General features: G+C 48.6%; 1 protein-coding gene across 1 annotated transcript in view; it reads right to left on the minus strand.

Moving 5' to 3' along the window:
- LOC114082210 (adhesion G protein-coupled receptor E2-like) overlaps positions 1 to 20513 on the minus strand; it is a 29612-nt gene extending 9099 nt beyond the window's left edge. The window contains exons 1-10 of the mRNA XM_071618603.1: positions 20462 to 20513; positions 18739 to 18858; positions 18038 to 18193; positions 11952 to 12098; positions 11791 to 11837; positions 6784 to 6861; positions 6196 to 6373; positions 3547 to 3654; positions 2983 to 3206; positions 2600 to 2779 (exon numbers count right to left, since the gene is read on the minus strand). Coding sequence (XP_071474704.1) covers positions 2600 to 2779; positions 2983 to 3206; positions 3547 to 3654; positions 6196 to 6373; positions 6784 to 6861; positions 11791 to 11837; positions 11952 to 12098; positions 18038 to 18193; positions 18739 to 18858; positions 20462 to 20513 — 1290 coding nt within the window. The remainder of the gene's footprint in view (positions 1 to 2599; positions 2780 to 2982; positions 3207 to 3546; positions 3655 to 6195; positions 6374 to 6783; positions 6862 to 11790; positions 11838 to 11951; positions 12099 to 18037; positions 18194 to 18738; positions 18859 to 20461) is intronic.
- Between the last annotated feature and the right edge of the window lie 1564 nt (positions 20514 to 22077).

The raw sequence follows: 22077 nt of genomic DNA on the forward strand, positions 1-22077 counted from the left end.
TGCACACAACAGAATGTGGCCTCATCACTCCCCAGAACCGCCCCTTTGGACGCTCTTCTAGTGACCTCTTCCCACCCACATCACCCTTTAGTCTTTAATTCTGTATTTTTTCACATCCTTGGGTATCTTTTCCCACCCTGAAACCTCTTCCAAACAGTATGGTACTGGTGTAATGTGGACATCCACCTTCTCCCCATCTCAGATGTTACCTGTGTAAGAAGATTCCTGTGCCAGATTCCAGTTCAGCTGCATCTTTGCCTGATTCAGACTCAAGGTGACATTGCAAACTCCATGTTTCTGTACCTCTAGGGACAGTTCTATGAGTCATGGGAAGAAGAAGAGTTATGTTAGGAATATATATGTGTATAGTGGATATTGAATATCTACATGTGTATATCACATATATCAAGGACCTATGTGTAACTTCCAATTCACTATAACCACACACATGTATATGTATGTGTATACATAGACACATAAGTGTACACATACATATATGTATATAATCCTTTGTAATTTCAGATTTTATATATATGTGTATATATATGTGTGTGTTGTATATACATATGTGTGTATACATACATTGTATGAAATCTGAAGTTGTGAAGAATTTTAACCATAGGAGCAATTGTGCACCAACATATTAGATAACTGAGATGAAATGGACACATTCTGAGGGTCACAGAAACTATCAAAACTGACTCAGGAAGAAGTGGAAAACTTGAAGAGACCTATAATGGGTAAAGAGATTGAATCAATAGTGAAAAACCTCCTACATGAACATGAGAGATCAGATTTTCACCAAATTCATATGGCTGAATTTCACTAACCATATAGGGAAGAATGAACATGAATTCTTTCTAAACTCTGATTACAAAAGCATTATTCTAGGTGAAAGAAGCTAGAGGGACAGGTCACACTTTGTATGATTGCTTTTTACTAAATGGTGGAATAGGCAGCTCCATTAAGACTGCAAGCAGGTGAGTGGATGCCAGGGTTGGGGTGGGGGGGAGGAATGAGAGATGAAAGCCGAGGAGGCACTGTGTTTGATTTTGGAGAAAAATGTCTTAGAAATGAAGGTGATGGCTGCATCAGTTTGTGAATGTTCTTGATTCCAATGGCAGGTGTGAATGTTCTTGAAATGTCGAACTGGTGGATTTTATTTATATATTTTATTTTTTGGTGAATGATAAATGGTGAACTTAAATGGTGAATTTTATGTTATGTGAATTTTACCATAATGAAACAAAGCATACTTAAAAAAGATTCATTTGTATTCTTCCACATTAGTTTTCTGAATCTATTTCTATTTTGCTACCGACATGTGTACTATTTTTGGTTTTCTGTCTTTTTCACTGTTGTGATTATTTATGTGAGTTACGCTGAGGTATAGTGTGGCCGCTCAGCTCTAGTGGGATCAGAAGAGGATGAGGCAATGAACCGGGGCTGGCACAGACCCAGGGACTTACGTGTGCCTGCAGAATAATTGAAGGTTGATGTCCCCTCAGGCAGACCCCTGCTCAGGTGTGTCAGGGTACTCTCCAGACCTGTCAGCAGGTGAGTGGCCACATTGTGCTTCTGTGAGGGAGGCAGGGTCTCCAGGTCCCCAGGGGTCTCCAGCAGCTCATCCACCTCCTGCATGATCCCCTGGAGGGATAAGGGCACAGAGCAGGTGGACAAGGACCAGAAGCACCACACAAAGAGCTTGACAACTCAGCTCCAGAGAGCAGACCAGATACTGTCCAGTTGGGGATAGTGAGCATGGTTTGAGACTCCCTGGGTGGACCTTACTCATCAGAGGTCAGCCCTGGTTCGTGACTGTCAAGAATGACAAAGACCAGGATGAGAGCAAGAGGACTGACAGTGCCCGTGGGCATCCAACAGTGTGTGTGGATCCCAGTGTCCTTTTCCACCTGCCCTGGGAGAGTGGCCAGCTCAGAACAGGATTTCACTGTGCTTGGGTCTGTTCCCCTTCTCCCAGACCAACGATGCCCCCCTCCCTCTGTGGGAGGTTTCCACCTGCTTCCCTGCATCCTGCCCTTACCTGGATGGTGTCGTTGGCCACAACTGGCTTGAAATCTCTGTGCAGATTGTTAACTTTGTCAAAGAAACGGGAGAGACTCTGGGGAGGTGAGAGGGGGAGAGGTCATGGGTGGGTGGGAAGCTCAATGTAAAGGGGTTGACAGGGTGCTGCCCCAGGGATTCCCACCTCCTTGTCCTGGATGGGGTGCTCACCTTGCTTTTGACTTCAGGGGGCAGAGGACTGGTGAAGAAGGCCTACAAGAGGTCATATGAGAAGAAATGTGGGTAGCTTTTAGGAAGGGAGTGTGGTCCCATGATGAAAGTTGCTAAGAGAAGGGAACTGTATTCTGCCTGCAACCAGGGAGATGGGAGGAGGGCCATGAGTCCCAGGTGAATCTGCAGCCCTGGTCAATGCGATCATTTCAGCCTTGAGAGATCATGTGCAAGGAACCTATCCCCCCCCCCTGCACTGGGATGCTGACCCACAGAAATGTGAGATAACAAATTTGTTTTACTTGAGCAGTGACATTTGCATAAATCTGTTTTGCAGCAATCCATGCAGAAGGCAGCCTCTCACCTGCACATCATAGCTGGCCATGAGGATTGCATGGCTGCTGAGGTGGGTACAACGGCAGGTGGTGCTGCCATCTCTGGTGCCCAATGTCTTGCAGCCTGCAGTGGCCCAATGACCACATCCATTCTGCCCATGGTCCCAAAAGACACAGAGAACTTCACGCTTTGGCTCAGAGGTCACCAGCTATAGGAACAGAACAGAGATGTGAGCTGGTCTTTTTGTACTTGGAGATACTGACCCCTTAGTGCTGCTTTGGAAGGGCTGAATTTCCTGGATGCGGGGCACCTGGGGGAGTCCCTCTGAACCTCAAGTTTAAGACAGACAACAAGGATGTGCCTGGGCCTGGGGCTCTTCCCACACCATGGTCCCCCCCACCCCCCACTCACAGGATGGGAGAAGGTGAAGGTAACTGGCGAGCTGAGGTTCTGGGTGTTGTTGCTGCTCAAAAAGACTGAGATGACATCTGAGAGCAGGACAGGTGAGACTCTCGGCAGCAAGTCCTCATATGTCCCATGCGGAGCCACCTGCTTCTCAGGCTCCAGGACCAGGGGAGCCTCAGCCAGTAGCTTGTCCATCCCTGGGGTGGAGACCAAGCCCACCACAGAAGGGCCTGCAGGACGAGGCCACGGGTGAGTCTTATGGTCTCCTCCAGGGCCTCCTCCTTAGATGGCCTCTCCTCCTTTTGAATTGTTGTATTATAATGATACATAATAGTGGGACTTGCTGCTCCACATTCACACGTGCACACAACAGAATGTGGCCTCATCACTCCCCAGAACCGCCCCTTTGGACGCTCTTCTAATGACCTCTTCCCACCCACATTACCCTTTAGTCTTTAATTCTGTATTTTTTCACATTTTTGGGTATCTTTTCCCACCCTGATACCTCTTCCAAACAGTATGGTACTGGTGTAAGGTGGACATCCACCTTCTCCCCATCCCAGATATTACCTCTGTGACCAGATTCCTGTGCCAGATTCCAGTTCAGCTGCATCTTTGCCTGATTCAGACTCAAGGTGACATTACCATCTCCTTGCTCCTGCACTTTTACGGACAGTTCTATGAGTTATAGGAATAAGAAGAGTTATGTTAGGAATATATATGTGTAAGTGAATATAATATATGTACACATATGTCACATGATACACACGTATTTGTTTAACTTCCCATGTACTATAATCACACATATATTCAAGTGTATATAAAGACACATATATATGTATATAATATTATGTAACCTCAGATTTCATATATATGTGTTGTGTATACATGTAAGTACATACACACATGTATATGAAATATGAAGTTATGAAGAATTATAACAGTAGGAGCAATTTTGCACCAACAAATTAGAAAACTTAGATGAAACGGACAAATTCTTAGGGATGCAGAAACTACTAAAACTGACTCAAGAAGAAGTAGAAAATCTGAAGAGAACTATCACGGGTAAAGGGATTGAAGCAATAATGAAAAACCTCCTAAATGAACATCTGAAATCAAATGGTTTTGATTGTGATATTCACCAACAATATAGGGAAGGATGACAACTTTTTAAACTCTTTCAAATAACAGAAGAGGGGACACCACCTGGTAATTCCTGGAGGCCAATATTACTCTGATGCCCAAACCAGATAAATACATCACAAGAAAAGAAAATAAGAGACTTTATTGCTATGAACACAATCTGTAACAAAATATTAGGAATCAATTTAACTAAGAAACTCAGGACTTGTCCTTAGAGAACTGGAGAGGGTTTTGAAAGGAGACCCTAACATGAACACCTCATGTTCATGGATTGGGAAACATTATATTGGTAAGATGGAGACATTCTCCAAAGAGATCTACAGGGTCAATGTCATCCTATCAATGTCCCAACAGTCCATTATTATAATTTGCTTAAATGGAAAACTCACTTGAAAACTAACATGGAATTGCAAGAGATCCAAGTAGTTAAAGTGTGGTTGAAAAGAGCAACAAAGGGGGAGGACTCACACTCCTGATTTCAGAACTGATGGCCAATGAGAGGAGCCCAAAGCAGAGTGGTACTGGCATGAAGACAGGGGGAAAGGTGAGCCCAGACATAAACCAACACCTCTGAAGTCAATTGGTTTTTAGCCAGGGGACCAAGACTATTGAATGGGCATAAGAACAGTCTCTTCAATGATTGATGAAGGATTACTGGATATCCAAGGAAAAAGAAGAAATAGGGACCCCTACCTCACACCACACACACAGATTGACTCAAAATAGAACAAAGGCCTCAATCTAAGAACTGAAGCCCATAAGAGGACCTTGGATTTGGCAATGGATTGTTAGATATGACACTGACTGTACAACAATGAAGGAGAAAGTATATAAAGTAGACGTCCTCAAAATTGAAAACATATGACATTAAAGTGAAAAGATTATCACAGATGTGTAAATATAATCTATAGGATGGAGAAAGCATTTCCAAGTTGCACATCTCATAATGGTCTCCTGTCAAAATAGATGAAAAGTTCTTATAACTCAAGAACCAAAGGACCAACCCAATCACAAATGCACAAAGGATCTGAACAGACATTTCTCCAAAAAGATACACAAATGGCCAGAGGCACATGAAAAGATGCTAACCATCACCAGTCAACAGGGAGATGCAACTCAGACTGGCAACGAGACATCGCCTCACATGCACTAGAACAGACGTGATAAAAACAAATTAATCGGAGGTAACACTCTTTTCCAAGGCTTTGCACCCCTCTGGTATAATATACAGTAATACAGCCACTTTGCAAACAGTCTCATGGTTCCCCCCAAAATTGAACCCAGAATTACCATGGTACCTAGCAAGTCTACTCTTTGGTAGATACTCCAAGAACTGCAAATAATTATTCAAACAAACACTTATACATCAATATCTTTGCAGCAGTATTTACAACAGCCAAAAGGTGGAACCAGCCCAAATGTTCATCAGTGGCTGAGTGGGTCAACTCAACACCTATAGGATGGAATAATACTCAACTGTGAAGAGGGATGGAGTGATGCTATGCCATGCTCAACTGCATTATTCTAGGTGAAAGAAGCTAGAGGAACAGGTCACACTTTGCTTTACACTAAGTTGTAGAATAGGCAGCTCCTTTAAGACAGCAAGCAGGTGAGTGGATGCCAGGTTTGGGGGAGGGGAGGAATTAGGGATGAAAGCTGAGGATGCACTGTATTTAATATTGGAGAAAAATGTCTTAGAAATGGAGGTGATGGCTGCATCAATTTGTGAATGTCCTTGATTCCACTGAAATGTAGAACAAGTAAATTTTATTTACGTATTTTATTTTTTGGTGAATGATAAGTGATGAACTTAAATGGTGAATTTTATGTTATGTGAATTTTACCACAATGAAACAAAGCATACTTAAAAAAGATTCATTTGTATTCTTCCACATTAGTTTTTTGAATCTGTTTTTATTTGCTACCTAAATGTGAGCTATTTGTGGTTTTCTGCCTTTTGCACTGTTGTGATTATTTATGGGAGTCATGCTGAGGTACAGTGTGGCCACTCAGCTCTAGTGGGATCAGAAGAGGATGAGGCTAGGAACAGGGGCTGGTGTAGACCCAGGGACTTACGTGTGCCTGCAGAATAATTGAAGGTTGCTGTCCCCTCAGGCAGAGCCCTGCTCAGGTTTCTCAGGGCACTCTCCAGGCCTGTCAGCAGGTGAGTGGCCACACAGTGCTTCTGTGAGGGGGGCAGGGTCTCCAGGTCCCCAGGGGTCTCCAGCAGCTCATCCACCTCCTGCATGATCCCCTGGAGGGATGGGGGCACAGAGCAGGTGGACTTGGGCCAGAAGGACCACACGAAAAGCTTGACCACTCAGCCCTAGAGAGCAGACCCAGACACTGTCCAGTTGGGGATAGAGAGAGCATGGTTTGGGACTCCTTGGGTGGCCCTTGCTCATCAGAGGTCAGCCCTGGTTCGTGACTGTCAAGGATGACAAAACCCAAAGACTAGAATGAGAGCAAGAGTACAGATAGTGCATGGGGGAGTCCAACAGTGTGTGTGGCTACCTGTGTCCTCTTCTAATTACCCTGGGAGGGTGGCCAGCTCAGAGTTGGACCCCACTGTGCTGGGGCCTGTCACCCTTCCCCCAAGACCAAAGCTGCCCCACCTCCCTCTATGGGAGGTCTCCCCCTGTTTCCCCTGGATCCTGCCCTTACCTGGATGATGTCCTTGGCCACAGCTGGCTTGAAATCTCTGTGCAGATTGTTGACTTTGTCAAAGAAATGAGAGAGACTCTGGGGAGGTGACATGAGGGGTCATGGGTGGATGGGAAACTCAGGACTAAGGGGTGGACTCTCGGCCATGCCATGATTCCCACCTCCCTGTCCTGGCTGGGGTGGCTCACCTTGCTGTTGACTTCAGGGGGCAGAGGCTTGGTGAAGAAGGCCTACAAGAGGTCATATGAGAAGAAATGTGGGTGACTCGTAGAAAGGGAGTGTGGTCCCCTGCTGAAAGCTGCTAAGGGAAGGGAACTGTATTCTTCCTGCAACCAGGGAGCTGGGGGGGAGGGCCGTGAGTCCCAGGTAAGACTGAAGTCCTGACCAATGCAATCATTTCAGCCTTGTAAGACCATGTGCAAGGAACCTATCCCCTGCGTGTTGGGTTGCTGATCCACAGAATTGTGAGATAACAAATTTGTTTTACTTGAACAGCGACATTTGAATAAATCTGTTTTGCAGCAGTCAATGATGAAGGCAGCCTCTCACCTGCACGTTGTAGCTGGCCCTAAGGATTGCATGGTTGCTGAGGCGGGTACAGCGGCAGGTGGTGCTGCCATCTCTGGTGCCCAATGTCTTGCAGCCTGCAGTGGCCCAATGACCACATCCATTCTGACCATGGTCCCAAAGGACACAGAGAAATTCCTGCTTTGGCTCAGAGGTCAACAGCTATAGGAACAGAACAGAGGTGTGAGCTGGTCTTTTTGTGCTTGGAGATACTGATCCCTTAGGGCTGGCTTGGGAAGGGCTGAATTTCCTGGATGCGGGGCACCTGTAGGGAGTCCCACTGAACCTCAATTTTAAGACAGACAACAAGAGTGTGCCTGGATCTGGGGCTCTTCCCACACCATGGTGCCCCCCACACCCGCACACTCACAGGATGGGAGAAGGTGAAGGTAACTGGCCAGTTGAGGTTCTGGGTGTCCTTGTTGCTCAAAGAGACTGAGATGACATCTGAGAGCAGGACAGGTGAGACTCTCGGCAGCAAGTCCTCATATGTCCCATGCGGAGCCACCTGCTTCTCAGGCTCCAGGACCAGGGGAGCCTCAGCCAGTAGCTTGTCCATCCCTGGGGTGGAGACCAAGCCCACCACAGAAGGGCCTGCAGGACGAGGCCATGGGTGAGTCTCAGGGTCTCCTCCAGGGCCTCCTCCTTAGATGGCCTCTCCTCCTTTTGAATTGTTGTATTATAATGATACATAATAGTGGGACTTGCTGCTCCACATTCACACGTGCACTCAACAGAATGTGGCCTCATCACTCCCCAGAACCGCCCCTTTGGACGCTCTTCTAGTGACCTTTTCCCATCCACATCACCTTTAGTCTTTAATTCTGTATTTTTTCACATCCTTGGGCATCTTTCTCACCCTGCGGCCTCTTCCAAACAGTATGGTACTTGTGTAAAGATGGACATCCCACCTTTTCCCATCTCAGATGTTACCTCTGTGAGCAGATTTCTGTGCCAGATTCCAGTTCAGCTGCATCTTTGCCTGATTCAGACTCAAGGTGACATTGCCATCTCCTCGCTTCTGCACTTTTACAGACAGTTCTATGAGGTGTAGGAATAAGAAGAATTATGTTAGGAATATATATGTGTATATGTGAATATTGTATATGTATATGTATGTCTCATGATATACATGTATTTGTTGAACTTCTCCTTTACTATAATCACATATATATTCAAGTGTATATAAAGACACATATATATGTATATAATATTTTGTAACCTCAGATTTCATATATATATATATATATATATATATATATATATATATATATAGTGTGTGTGTACATGAGTGCATACACATTTGTATATGAAATCTGAAGTTATGAAGAATTGTAACAGTAGGAGCAATTTTGCACCAACAAATTAGAAAACTTAGATGAAATGGACAAATTCTTAGGGATGCAGAAACTATTAAAAGTGACTCTAGAAGAAGTAGAAAATCTGAAGAGACCTATCACGGGTAAAGGGATTGAAGCAATAATGAAAAACCTCCTAAATGAACATCTGAAATCAAATGGTTTTGATTGTGATATTCACCAACAATATAGGGAAGAATGACAACTTTTTAAACTCTTTCAAATAACAGAAGAGGGACACCATCTGGTAATTCCTGGAGGCCAATATTACTCTGATGCCCAAACCAGATAAATACATCACAAGAAAAGAAAATAAGAGACTTTATTGCTTATGAACACAATCTGTAACAAAATATTAGGAATCAATTTAACTAAGAAACTCAGGACTTGCCCTTAGAGAACTGGAGAGGGTTTTGAAAGGAGACCCTAACATGAACACCTCATGTTCATGGATTGGGAAACATTATATTGGTAAGATGGAGACATTCTCCAAAGAGATCTACAGGGTCAATGTCATCCTATCAATGTCCCAACAGCCCATTAACATTATAATTTGCTTAAATGGAAAACTCACTTGAAAATTAACATGGAATTGCAAGAGATCCAAGTAGTTAAAGTGTGGCTGAAAAGAGCAACAAAGGGGGAGGACTCACACTTCCCGATTTCAGAACTGAAGGCCAATGAGAGGAGCCCAAAACAGAGTGGTACTGGCATGAAGACAGAGGGAAAGGTGAGCCCAGAAATAAACCTACACCTCTGAAGTCAATTGGTTTTCAGCCTGGGGACCAAGACTATTCAATGGGCATAAGAACAGTGTCTTCAATGATTGATGAGGGATTACTGGATATCCAAGAAAAAAGAAGAAAGAGGGACCCTACCTCACACACACACACACACACACACACACACACACAGAGATTAACTCAAAATAGAACAAAGGCCTCAATCTAAGAACTGAAGCCCATAAGAGGACCTTGGATTTGGCAATGGATTTTTATATATGACACTGAATGTACGGCAATGAATGAGAAAGTAGATAAAGTAGACGTCCTCACAATTCAAAACATCTGACTTTAAAGTGAAACGATTATCACAGAGATGAAAATATAATCCATAGGATGGAGAAACCATTTCCAAGTTGCATATATCATAATGGTCTCCTGTCAAAGTAGATGAAAAGCTCATACAACTCAAAGGACCAACCCAATCACAAATGCACAAAGGATCTGAACAGACATTTCTCCAAAAAAATACACAAATGGCCAGAGGCACATGAAAAGATGCTAACCATCACCAGTCACCAGGGAGATGCAACTCAAACCGGCTGTGAGACATCTCCTCACATTCACTAGAATGGCTGTGATAAAACCAAATTAATCAGAAATAACACTTTTTTTCCATGGTTTTGCACCCTCTGGTATAATATACAGTAATATAGCAACTTTGCAAACAGTCTCGTGGTTCCCCCCAAAATTGAACCCAGAATTACCATGGTATCTAGCAAGTTCTTGGTAGATACTCCAAGAACTGCAAATAGTTATTCAAACAACACTTACATAACAATATCTTTGCAGCACTATTTACAACAGCCAAAACGTAGCACCAACCCAAATGTTCATCAGTGGCTGAGTGGGTCAACTCAACACCTATAGGATGGAATAATACTCAACTGTGAAGAGGGATGGAGTGATGCTATGCCATGCTCAACTGCATTATTCTAGGTGAAAGAAGCTAGAGGGACAGGTCACACTTTGCTTTACACTAAGTTGTAGAATAGGCAGCTCCTTTAAGACAGCAAGCAGGTGAGTGGATGCCAGGTTTGGGGGAGGGGAGGAATGAGGAATGAAAGCTGAGGAGGCACTGTGTTTAATTTTAGAGAAAAATGTCTTAGAAATGACGGTAATGGCTTCATCAGTTTGTGAAGGTTCTTGATTCCACTGAAATGTAGAACTGGTGGATTTTATTCACATATTTATTTTTTGGTGCATGATAAGTGTTGGTATTAAATGGTGAATTTTATGTGATGTTAATTTTACCACAATTAAACATAGCATACTTAAAAAAATATTCATTTGTATTCTTCCACATTAGTTTTTTGAATCTGTTTCTATTTTGCTACTTAAATGTGTACTATTTTTGGTTTTATGCCTTTTTCACTGTTGTGTTTATTTATGTGAGTCACGCTGAGGTACAGTGTGGCCACTCATCTCTAGTGGGATCAGAAGAGGATGAGGCAAGGAACAGGAGATGGCACAGACCCAGGGACTTACGTGTGCCTGCAGAATAATTGAAGGTTGATGTCCCCTCAGGCAGAGCCCTGCTCAGGTGTCTCAGGGCACTCGCCAGGTCTGCCAGCAGGTGAGTGGCCACACAGTGCTTCTGTGAGGGGGGCAGGGTCTCCAGGTCCCCAGGGGTCTCCAGCAGCTCATCCACCTCCTTTATGATCCCCTGGAGGGATAAGGGCACAGAGCAGTTGGACTTGGGCCAAAAGGACCATACGAAAAACTTGACCACTCAGCCGAGAGAACAGACCCAGACATTGTCCAGTTGGGGATAGAGAGAGCATGGTTTGGGACTCCCTGGGTGGTCCTTGCTCCTCAGAGGTCACCCCTGGTTCGTGACCATCAAGGATGACAAAACCCAAAGACCAGGATGAGAGCAAGAGTATAGACAGTGCACCTGGGCGTCCAACAGTTTTTGTGGCTCCCAGTGTCCTCTTCCACCTGCCCTGAGAGACTGGCCAGCTCAGAGCAGGACCCCACTGTGCTTGGGCCTATTTCCCCCCACCAAGACCAAATCTGCCCCCCTCCCTCTATGGGAGGTCTCCACCAGCTTCCCCTGGATCCTGCCCTTACCTGAATGGTGTCCTTGGCCATGGCTGACTTTAAATGCTTTTGCAGATTGTTGACTTTGTCAATGAAGCGGGAGAGACTCTGGGAGGTGAGATGAGGGGTCACAGGTGGGTGGGATTCTCAGGGCCAAATAGTGGAATAGGCAGCTCCTTTCTCTCATGGCCCTCATTTGGTGGACAGGGTGCTGCACCAGGGATTCCCATCTCCGTGTCCTGGTTGGGGTGGCTCACCTGGCTGTGGACTCCAGGGGGCAGAGGCCAGGTGAAGAAGGGCTTGACTGCAGGGACAGGACAGTGATTCATTAGGAGGAGCATGTGTGTATGGGCATGTGTGTGCGTGCGCTGGTGTGTGTGGGGTGGAGGAGGTTCTGGGGTCAGGGCAGGCTGGGTACCTTTGCAGATGTTGTTGTACATGCCATTGATGCTCCCAGGAATCGGCTCCCAGCCTGGGAGGCAGTAGCACCAGTACCACCCACAGGTATTGGTGCAGGTGGTGGAGTGGTGGCACTTATGCTCTCCGGAGCTGCACTCGTCCACATCTGGGGACATAGACAGAGGGGTTGGTTCCCGCTGAAGCCAGGACCAGTGTTCTCCACCATCCGAGCTCCACCCCCTTTTCCCCCATTAGTGCCCTGCCTGGGCTGTGGTGCTGCCACCTAGCGACCTACACACTTGCATGTGTGATGAGGAGTGTGTGAGGCCTGATGCACCCCATGCCTTCTCTGTACTGATGCAGGTTGTGAGGCTGCAGAAACATGTCACCCCAGTTAGTTTTTTGCTGCTTCCCAGGTCCCTCCACAGCCTCTTCAGAACCCCTGTTCCTTTCCCAGGACCCTGGTCTTTCCATACAGCTCCCTGGATACTTTGGCCAAGGTATGTACACATGGCACAATGTGCACCCATAGGGACCATGTGTCCTCATAATCCCCTTGATCCCCAGTTTAGCCCTGTGTACCTCTTACATTCATGCACCTTCCCTTTTCCCTCTGTGTACTTGGCACTACCATCTTCTCCGTGGATGGGTCCTGGCTCCTTCCCACCCACTGCTGGATTCCACCTGGCCCCATGGATGCTGGAAGCAGCTTTCTTTGCCTAACCACCTTGCCCTGGAAGGAGGCGAATCCTGCTCATGCGTGGAAGTTACTCCTCCTGGGAATCATGGTGTCAGGCCAGACCATGGCAAGGATCAGAGCAAGTTGTGTGGAACTAGCTTTCTTCTGAGTGGCAGGGACATGGCCCCCAGGAAGACCCAAACCCTCTGAGCAACTCCTTCAATGGGTGCAGATGTGCTCATCTTTTAAACACATAAGATGAGTCCAGCACCCACCATGTTCCAGGCTCTCTTACAGGCACTTGTAATTTTCATAATCCTCCTGGAAGACACAGGAGGTCGGCACTGTAATGATCACCTTCATGATACAGATGGGTAGACCAAGTTCAAAGAGAGGTAGTGATTTGACTAATAACATGCAGCTAACAGGTGGTGCAGGCAGGTTTTAGCCCCAGGCAGCCAGATGCAGAGCTAGCCCCTGGCATGCATGCTACCCTGCTACTGTGCTGGGCAACAGGAACATGCACATCTGCCTCACACCAGGGCAACACTCCTGTAACCAGGGTTCTGCCATCTAGATGTCACAGGAAAGGGTCTGGCAACCTCAACCCTGATGATGGGGAGGTGGGGGAAGGGCCTACCTTGCAGCTGTTCTCATCTAATTAATAAAGGATTCTTGGCTCCAGAAATGAGCACACAGCCTGGGCTGTGCATGCAGCAATTGTGCCCTGTATGATCTGGCCGTCTGCAGATTTTCCACAGGGCACTCTCATGGCCCTCATTTGGTGATGTCTGCAACATAACGGGTCAAAGGCTCACCTCCCAAAGTTGTGCTTTCTCTCAGGGAAGAGACCCTGGTTCTCAGCCTGACCCTGCTGTGAGACACACAGAGACCTAAGACCCCAGGTGGACCTCCTGAGCCGGGCTGCTCTGGAAGTCCCAGGACCACTCTGCTCTCTGGAGCAGAGCCCAAGGACATGTGGGTTCAGATTCTGTGCCACGGTGGGGCCTGGCAAGGGATCTACATCTCCTCTCCATCCTTGAGTGGCAGAGGGAGGCCCAGCCATTCCCTGGACCCTCCCCTGTGGGAATCTTTGCACCACTGGGGTCGTACAGGTGGTCTACGCTCAGGGACAAGGTGGCAGTGATGGCCACTCTTGATGCCTAAGCAGTGGGGGGTAGGAGATCATGGTCAAGGGCTTCCCAGAGTGACACTCATCATTAACATCTGAGGATAAAGCCAGGTGCTCAGAAAAAGAGCAAAGCTGGGCACATCCCATGACTTGACTTCAGAATCTACTGGGAAGCTGTAGTGACAACACAGTGTGGTTCTGTATGGGGAAAGACACACACAGCCCCGGAGTAGAACAGACAGCCCAGAAAAACCTACGTATTTACAGCTGATTTTTGATGAAGGTGCCAAGAGCGCACAATGGGAAGGACTCTTCAGTAAAAAGTGTGGGACCCTGGACATGCCAACCAGGAGGACATCAGACCCTCCCCTCACACCACATAAAAATCACCTCAGATTAAATAGTGAAGGTCAGATTGGAGCTGCCCAGCTGCTTAGCGGAGAGCACAGGGGAGAGCTGCGTGACGGTGGCCTGTCAGTGATGGTTTGGAGGGGACCCAAGGCACAGGCAGCAAAATACGAACGGACCAAGGGGATCGTAGCCAACTAACAGCTTTTGAAAAGAAAAGGAAACAGTGGACAGAGTGAGGGACAACTCAGGGAACGGGAGGCACACTCACAAGCCACACATCTTATTAGGTGTTAATATGCAAAGTATCATGAGGAGCTTGATCAAGCAACTCAGCAGTAAGAAACCCGCTCACCCCATCCGCAAATGGGCAAATGACCTGAACAGACACTTCTCAAAGGACAACAGGAGAAGGGCCCAGAGGCCCAGGAGAAATCCCGTGCCATCGCCAATCCTCAGGGGACTAGAAATGAACTGTAGTGAAACATCAACTCACACCAGCTGGGTAGCTGTTTGGGAAGCCGGATGTGCACACGGGTAGCCAGCAGTCAGAGCAAAGGACAATATGCACACCATGGCTGGGAACTTAAGTGAGCCCTGCTGTGATGGAAGGCAGTGGGGACTGTCCTCAGATATTAAAAGTAGAACTGCATGGGATCCAGAAATCCTTCTTCTGGGTTTGCATGCAAAGGAAACCAGATCAGAATATTGATCTGACCTCTATCTATCAGTAGAGAGACGAGTATGCTTCATGTTGCAGCACTATTCCCAATAGCCAAGCTCTGGAGTCAACCGAGGAGTCCATCCATCCACAGGAGAGTGAATAAGCAGAAAACCCACCCACAGGGGGATGCTTTTCAGCCTTAAAAAGGGAGGAAACTCTCAATCACAATAACGCAGGTGAACCTGGAGGACATATGTTAAGTGAAATAAGCCAGGAACAGAAGGACAAATACCACACGGTGTCACCTCCACGTGGGACCTGAACAGTCAAACTCCTGGAAGGAGAGGGTAGCATGGTGTTTCCCAGGGGTCTGGGCAACAGGAGGGGGTTGGAGAGATATGCATCCAAGGCACAAACTTCAGGTAGGAGGAGCTAAGTTCAAGAGATCTATTGTTCATATTTATTTATTTTTTTACCAGGGTTTGAAGACAGTATACTCTACTACTGAGCCACATCCCCAGCCCTCTTAATTTTTACTTTGAGGCAGGGTTTCACCAAATTGCTAAGGGCCTTGCTTGCTAAGTGCCGAGGCTGACTTTGAACTTAAGATCCTCCTGTCTCAGCCTCCTGAGCTGCTGGATCCCAGGTGTGCACCACTGGGTCTGGCCAATGTTCTATATTCTTGAAAATCACTAAGGGATTAGATTTGAAGTGTTCTTACCACAAAAATCAGCACCTGAGGCATTGCATATGTTAATCAGCTCCATTTAGCCTTCCCAGTGGGCATGCATGTTTCAAAATATCCTTCTGTACCTGATCAATATGTACAATATTTTTATTTGTCAATTAAATAAATACAAAAAAAAAAAAAAAACAGGAATATATTCCTGGAGAGGGATGACTGAGATGCCTGTGTAACAGGAATGTGCTCAGTGCCACAGAACTAGTATACTGGAACGTGGTTAAAATGATAAGTTTTATGGTATATAGGTTTTATTAAAATTTCTAAAACCCTGCCACTGAGCAGCAGCAAGAAGAACTAAAGTGAGGTGCTCAAGCAGGTGAGGTGGCACACGCTGTAATCCCAGTGACTCAGGAGGCCAAGGATGTGGTTAGTGGTAAGGCCCCAGGGTTAGGTCCCCAGGACCAAAACAAACAAACAACTAGAAAACCAAAAGCCCCAGGTGCCCAGGCCCCAGAAGGTCCCACCTGCCTTTCCTCACAGTGACACAAATGTACCCTTGATCGTCCCCAGGAATCCCCCAGCTCCTAGTGTGGCACTCAGAACTGTGGGTGGACACTGACAGCCTTTCCAAGGTGCCCAGCTTGTCTCCAGGGAGTCTTGCTGTCACCACCCCTGGAGGAAGTTCCCCCTTATCAGAGAGGGCCACAGACATGAAATGAGGAAGCTTCTGGAAGCAGCTCCCAGCTGAGGCCCGGGGCTGTTTCCTGGCTTCTTATCTCTCCTGGTCTCTAAACGTGAGGGGAACATGCTCAGGAAGCAGGTCCCCTTTGAGTGCCACAGGGACCCACAGGACAGAGGCCTGAGGTGAATGGCCAACACAGGAGCCTCAGAGAACCCAAGACAGGAGTGAGTGACAGCTCATGGCAGATGGCCCTGGGTGTCTCAGAAAGGGGCCAAAGATTCCCGGAGCCCAGAGGATTCCTGGAGTCAGGATGTGGCAGGGAGGGCTTCTGGTCTCCTGGACCCATTTTTGCACCTGAGGATGCCCTGCTGGGAACCCTCATCCGGGCTGTGTGGATCAACAGCAGGACGGGCCAGGACAGGGGCTGATGCACCTTTAGGGCTCTTGTCCAGCCCCCACGGGGCGATCCCAGTCCCCTCCCCTGTTCCCAGCTGGTAGCAATGGCTGCAGAGGTGTGCCATAGGTTGAGGGGACGAGGTGGGGTGTGGTCTTGTGGGGACAGTTGGGAATGAGGTGCAGCACCCCCAGGGGACCTTCCACCAACTCCCACATTTCCCCACATCCTGGGCTCAGCCTCCCCCCGCCAGCTCCCTGGGTTCCCCAGTAATGAGCCACTGAGAGCCACCACCTCATGGGATCTCTGGGGCTCCAGGCTCCTGGGGGCAGATGCAAGGAGGGCTCCAAGAGAGGAAGTGGTTTTGCTGATTCCATGCTGCTCACGGGTGGCCATTCCAGGCTTCGGACCCAGGGAGCTGATCCCTGCCTCTGACCTTGGCCATCACACCACCCTCCCTCTCTGTGCTGCTGGGACAGTGGCCTGGAGTGGGCACCACCTGTGTCAACCAGGGCCTTGGCCCCTGGGTGCCACAGGATACCTCTGTCCCAGTTCTCTGGCTGACACCCCTGGATCTGGACCCAGGGGACAATGCTGAGGTGCACGTGGGCTGGAAGCTCCCCTCCGCCCCAGACCTAAGGGCAGGTGAGCACAACTCGTGGGGCCCAGGCCCTGTTCAGCTCAGAAGCCATTGCTAACAGCACTTTCTGGGAGCCAGGACCTGCTCAGTGCCTTTGAATCTCATTTCCTTCCTTATGACTCTCCCCTCTCCCTCTTTCTTCCCCTGGTGCTGGGGACTGACCCAGGGACTCACACCTGCTAGACAAGTGCTCTACCACTGAGCTTCGGCCCAGTCCCAGGACTCCCCTTCTGCAGATGGACACACTGCACCACAGAGAGGTGAGGTGACTTGACTGAAGTCAAACAGTGAACCAAGAGCAAAGCTACCTCTGGTTTTGGATTTGTTTTTCTGCAGTGCTGGGGAGGGAGCCCAGAGCCCTGCTCATGCCAGGCAAGGGCTCTGCCCGGTAGCCGCACCCCAGCCTCTATCTTTGTTTGTAGCTTTACAAGATAGGGGCTCCTTCCTGTGGTTTTCTTTTTCTTTTCTCTCTCTCTCCCACTTTTCCCTGCTAGGGATGGGGTCTCTCTGTTTCCCAGGCTGAGTTGGACTCCTGGGCTCTAGTGATCCTCCTGCCCCAGCCTCCCAACTAACTGAGATCACAGGCACAGGCCACAGGTGCCTCGCATTTTTTTAAAACAGAAAACAACAATGATGTTGTGTCATCTCACATGTCCATAGGGTTTCCTGATAAGCACCCTGGCCATCATCACAAGCAGAGCTATCAGAATGGGGCCAAGCAGCTGGTCCCAGAGTGTCCTGACCCACCGGCGCCTCTCACACTGGTGACGGGTGCACGCACAGCTGCCCCATCTCAGAGTCCAGGTGCTGAGAATACAACTGGGCATTGTCCCCAGATCAGCTCTGGTGCCCTGAACTGCATGGGGCAGGGTGGGCCTTACCTTGATATGTGTTCTCACTCGCATTACTGAATGTTTTTGCCCCAGAAAGAAGCTCAAATCCTGGGAAGCACGTGCAGTAGTAGCTCCCCTGCACATTGTGGCAGTCAGCAAAATATCCACAGGACACTTTCTGGGGCAACAAACATTCGTTGATGTCTGCAACATAATAGGGTCACCTCCATAAGGTGTGTGGTCTCTTAGGGAAGAGACTCCTGTCCCCTACCTGACCCTCCAGCATGGGGTCTGATGTTGAGTTAGTATCTTTTGGACAGAATCCTGGGATGCACTGCTGAGGCTATGCTGGGCCAAGCCATTGCTGAAGTCCACACAGTCTGATCTGCTCAACACAGTTCTCTGACTAACACCCCCAGTTTAGACAATTGTCCAAAGGGGGCAATTGGACAATTGGACATTGTCCCCAGGGGACAATGCCAAGGTAGTGTGTGGGCTACAAGCTCAGTGTCACCCTCCCCAGACCTAAGGGCAGGCTGAGACCAACTCCTGGGGCCCAGGTCCTTTCTGTGCAGGAAGCCAAGTAATTCCCTGGTCTCTCTGCCATCTTACTCTTTCCTTTCTCTTTTCTGTCTTTGATGATGGCCTTGAGGTCAAAGGCTCAGCCCTTGACCATTACCCATGACCCCACTGGCAAGTGGGCACCTGCAAACTCTGATGTGGCTCGGCCCCTCCCCCATCCTCTTTACCTTCACAGATCTCCAGGGGGTCAGTGAAGATCTCTGTAGATGAAGAGGCAAACCCCGGCTTGCAGCGACAGGCGGTGGCATTGACACATTCCGAGTTGAGAGGGCACCGGGGGTTACAGGCTGTGGGGGCACAGACTGGTCAGAGTCTGGGAGGGGGCAATGTGGTCCCAGAGGAGGTCCCAGGAGGTGGGGAGATGCCCTGAGCCTCCCTGCTCAGGCCTCTCCTCCCTGGGCTGTGGGTGCAGGGCCCCTCCCAGGCTCTGGCTGTGGACAGGCTGCTCCCCACACACTCACGCTGAAAGTCCCAGGCTCTGGCTCTGGAGAGACTCAGCAGGACACACAGAAGCCCTGCAACACAGAGAGGGCAGGTCAGTGGGCCCAGCAGGCAGAGGAGGCCGGAGGTGATGCACTGGAGGGCAGGGGCTGTGGACCCTCCTGGGCTCGGACCTGGTCTACTCCACAGAGGGAGTCCAGGTGGCGCCTCCCGGAGGGTATGGGGGATGGGAAGAAGGTTGAGCCTGGCAAGCTCTGGGCTCCAGCCGTGGCTCTCCTGGCCTGTGGGTGGGGGACTGGAGCCTGGTGTCCCTGGTTCAGAACCTGGAGCACAGGCAGGCTGCCTCACTGCCCTGCCTCAGTTTCTCTTTCTGTAGAGTGGGGATAAGATGAAACCCACGTCCTAAGGTCACGTGGGAACAAACCCCAGTGTGTCAGGGTGTTTACCACCATCGCTGACCTTTAGGTGTAGGAAGGGAGGGTCTGGGCCAGCTGTTCTCTCAGGTCCCCTACCTGGCCCTGTGCAGGTGCTCTGGCCCTGTCCCCTTCCTGGGACACACACCACACTAGCCACCTGGCCTGCAGCTGTGGCTGGAGCACCTGAGAGCCACATCTCCCACCACCACTGTCAGCCCCATGGCCTGTCCTGGGACCCCGTGGTGCCCTATTACCCCCCAACAGGAAGGTGCTGTGGGCAGGTGCTGGGCTCAGGCTGGGGGGCCTCCTCCTGCTGTTCCTGCCACTCAGCAGCTGCCCCCTCCCAGGGCACATCCTGAGGACCCTTCTCAAGTCAACAAGGTCTTTGGTACATGAGCCTCTTGCTGTTCAACAGAGAGACAGGCAAGTAGTGAAAGAGAGTCTGGTTCTCAATACCCAAAATAAAGTCTGGGGGTATTGGTGGTTCCTTCTTGGTCAGTTTATCTAATGCGCTGCCCGGACAGCTGGTCAGGCTCTAAACATTGCCATGAGGCCTTCATCAGAGGAGACCCCACTGAATGTGAAGACTGCAAGGAAAGCAGAATCCCCTCTCCTGTGTGGGCTCATCTAACCCATGGAGGCCCTAAGAGACCAAGACTGGCCCCCTGAGGAGGACGGAGTTCTGGCCCAGACTGCTTCTGGACCTGAGATGGAACATCAGCTCCTACCTGGTCCCCATCCTGCCACCTCCTCCCTGGTCTCCATCCTGCCCCCTCCTCCCTGGTCCCCATCCTGCCACCTCCTCCCTGGTCTCCATCCTGCCACCTCTTCCCTGGTCTCCATCCTGACACCTCTTCCCTGGTCTCCATCCTGACACCTCTTCCCTGGTCTCCATCCTGACACCTCTTCCCTGGTCTAACAGCTCTTTCCTGGTCTCCATCTTGATGCTTCTTCCTTGAGTCTTCATCTTGCCATATCTTCCCTGGGTCTCTTTCTCCATCCTACCACCTCTTCCCTGTTTTCCATCTGTTACCTCTTTTCTGGGACTTCATTCTGCCACCGGTTCCTCTTCTCTGGGTCTCCATCCTGCTACTTCTTCCCTGTCTCCATCCTGTCACCTTTTAGTTGGTCTGGATCCTACCACCTCTTTCTTGGGTCTCCATTCTTCCACCTCTTTCCTGGTCTGGATTCTTTCACGTTTGCCCTGGGTCTCCATTCTGCTGCCTCTTCCTCATATCTGTCTCTTCTCTGGGCCTCTCTTTTGCTACCTCTTCCCTGGTCTCCATCCTGCCACCTCTTCTCTGGGTCTCCAATTTGCCACCTCTTCCCTGGTCTCCCTCCTGCTATCTCTTCCCCGTGTCTCCATCCTGACCCTTATTCCTTAGATCTTCATCCTGCTATCTCTCTTCTTCTTTCCATCCTGCCACCTTTTCTCTGGTCTGTATACTGTCACCTCTTCCCTGGTCTCCATCCTACCACCTCTTTTCTAGGTCTCCATCTTGCCACCTCTTCCTAGGGTCTCCATCCTGCCACCTCTTTCCTGGTCCATCCTGTCATCTCATTTTGGGTCTCCATCCTACCACCTCTTTTCTGGGTTTACATTTTGCCACGTCTTCCCAGGGTCTCCATCCTTCCACCTGTTCCCTGGTCTCCATCTTGCCACCTCTTCCCTGGGTCTCCATCATTCGACCCCTTTTCTTGGTCTCCATTTTGCCAACTCTTCCTAGTCTGGATTCTGTGCCTCTTTCCTAGTTTCCATTCTTCAACCTCTTCCCTGGTCTCCTCCTGCCACATACCCAGTATAGTCTGCACTTCTCATCCTGTACAACTGCATGAGCATATCCTTAAAAAATCATCCTTCCCTCTTTCTGTATAGTGCCCTATTGGTCTTATTCATGAGAACCCTGCTGCACGTGGGGAATATAATGACAAATCCCTGCTAAGTCCCAAAGTTTTCACTAAGAGTAACTTTCTAGGAATAAATTTCTCCTTTGAGAACTTAATTTTTTAAAAAAGAGCTGATATCTTTTAAAAATACCCTCCCTGCTCTCCTTTACAGGGACAGTGAGAAAACCAGTCAAAAATGAAGCAAAGGACTTGCTGGTAGCTCCTAGCTCCCTTTCTTGCCTGTCACATGGTCACGATTCCACTTACCGTGGACCAGTCTTAGACATCTGCTCCTCATGGTGCTGAGACCAGCCAGCCTAGTGACGGTGGACGTTTGGTTCTGGTTAGAGTTCAGAGTGCTTCCTGTTTAAATATGACTCGTGACGAAGTTGACCACAGAGAAGAAATCACAGTCTGGATGCTTTCTTCTTCCTATCAGTTCCCTGGTGAATTTCTCAGAACTCAGAGGTTTGTTTCCAAATATTTGCTTAGTATGGATAATAATCATGCTGAAGATCTCCTTGGACATGACTTCCATCTTTCAAGACAGGAAGGTGGGACACTGTGTATTAGAAGCTCAGGCATGAAGGATCATACTCCTGGTCTTTTTGCCCCATTAGGACCTTGGTTTAGAATGAATAGACTTATCTATTTATTGCCTATCACTAGACTTACTTGTGTAACTTACATGAAAACAAGGCTCATGATTAAATATAGAACTCAGGGCTTCAGTAGATGGCACAGGAGAAGTCAAACAGCCCA

Source organism: Marmota flaviventris, chromosome 1 (genome assembly GCF_047511675.1).
Source record: "Marmota flaviventris isolate mMarFla1 chromosome 1, mMarFla1.hap1, whole genome shotgun sequence".
Classification (NCBI taxonomy): domain Eukaryota; kingdom Metazoa; phylum Chordata; class Mammalia; order Rodentia; family Sciuridae; genus Marmota; species Marmota flaviventris.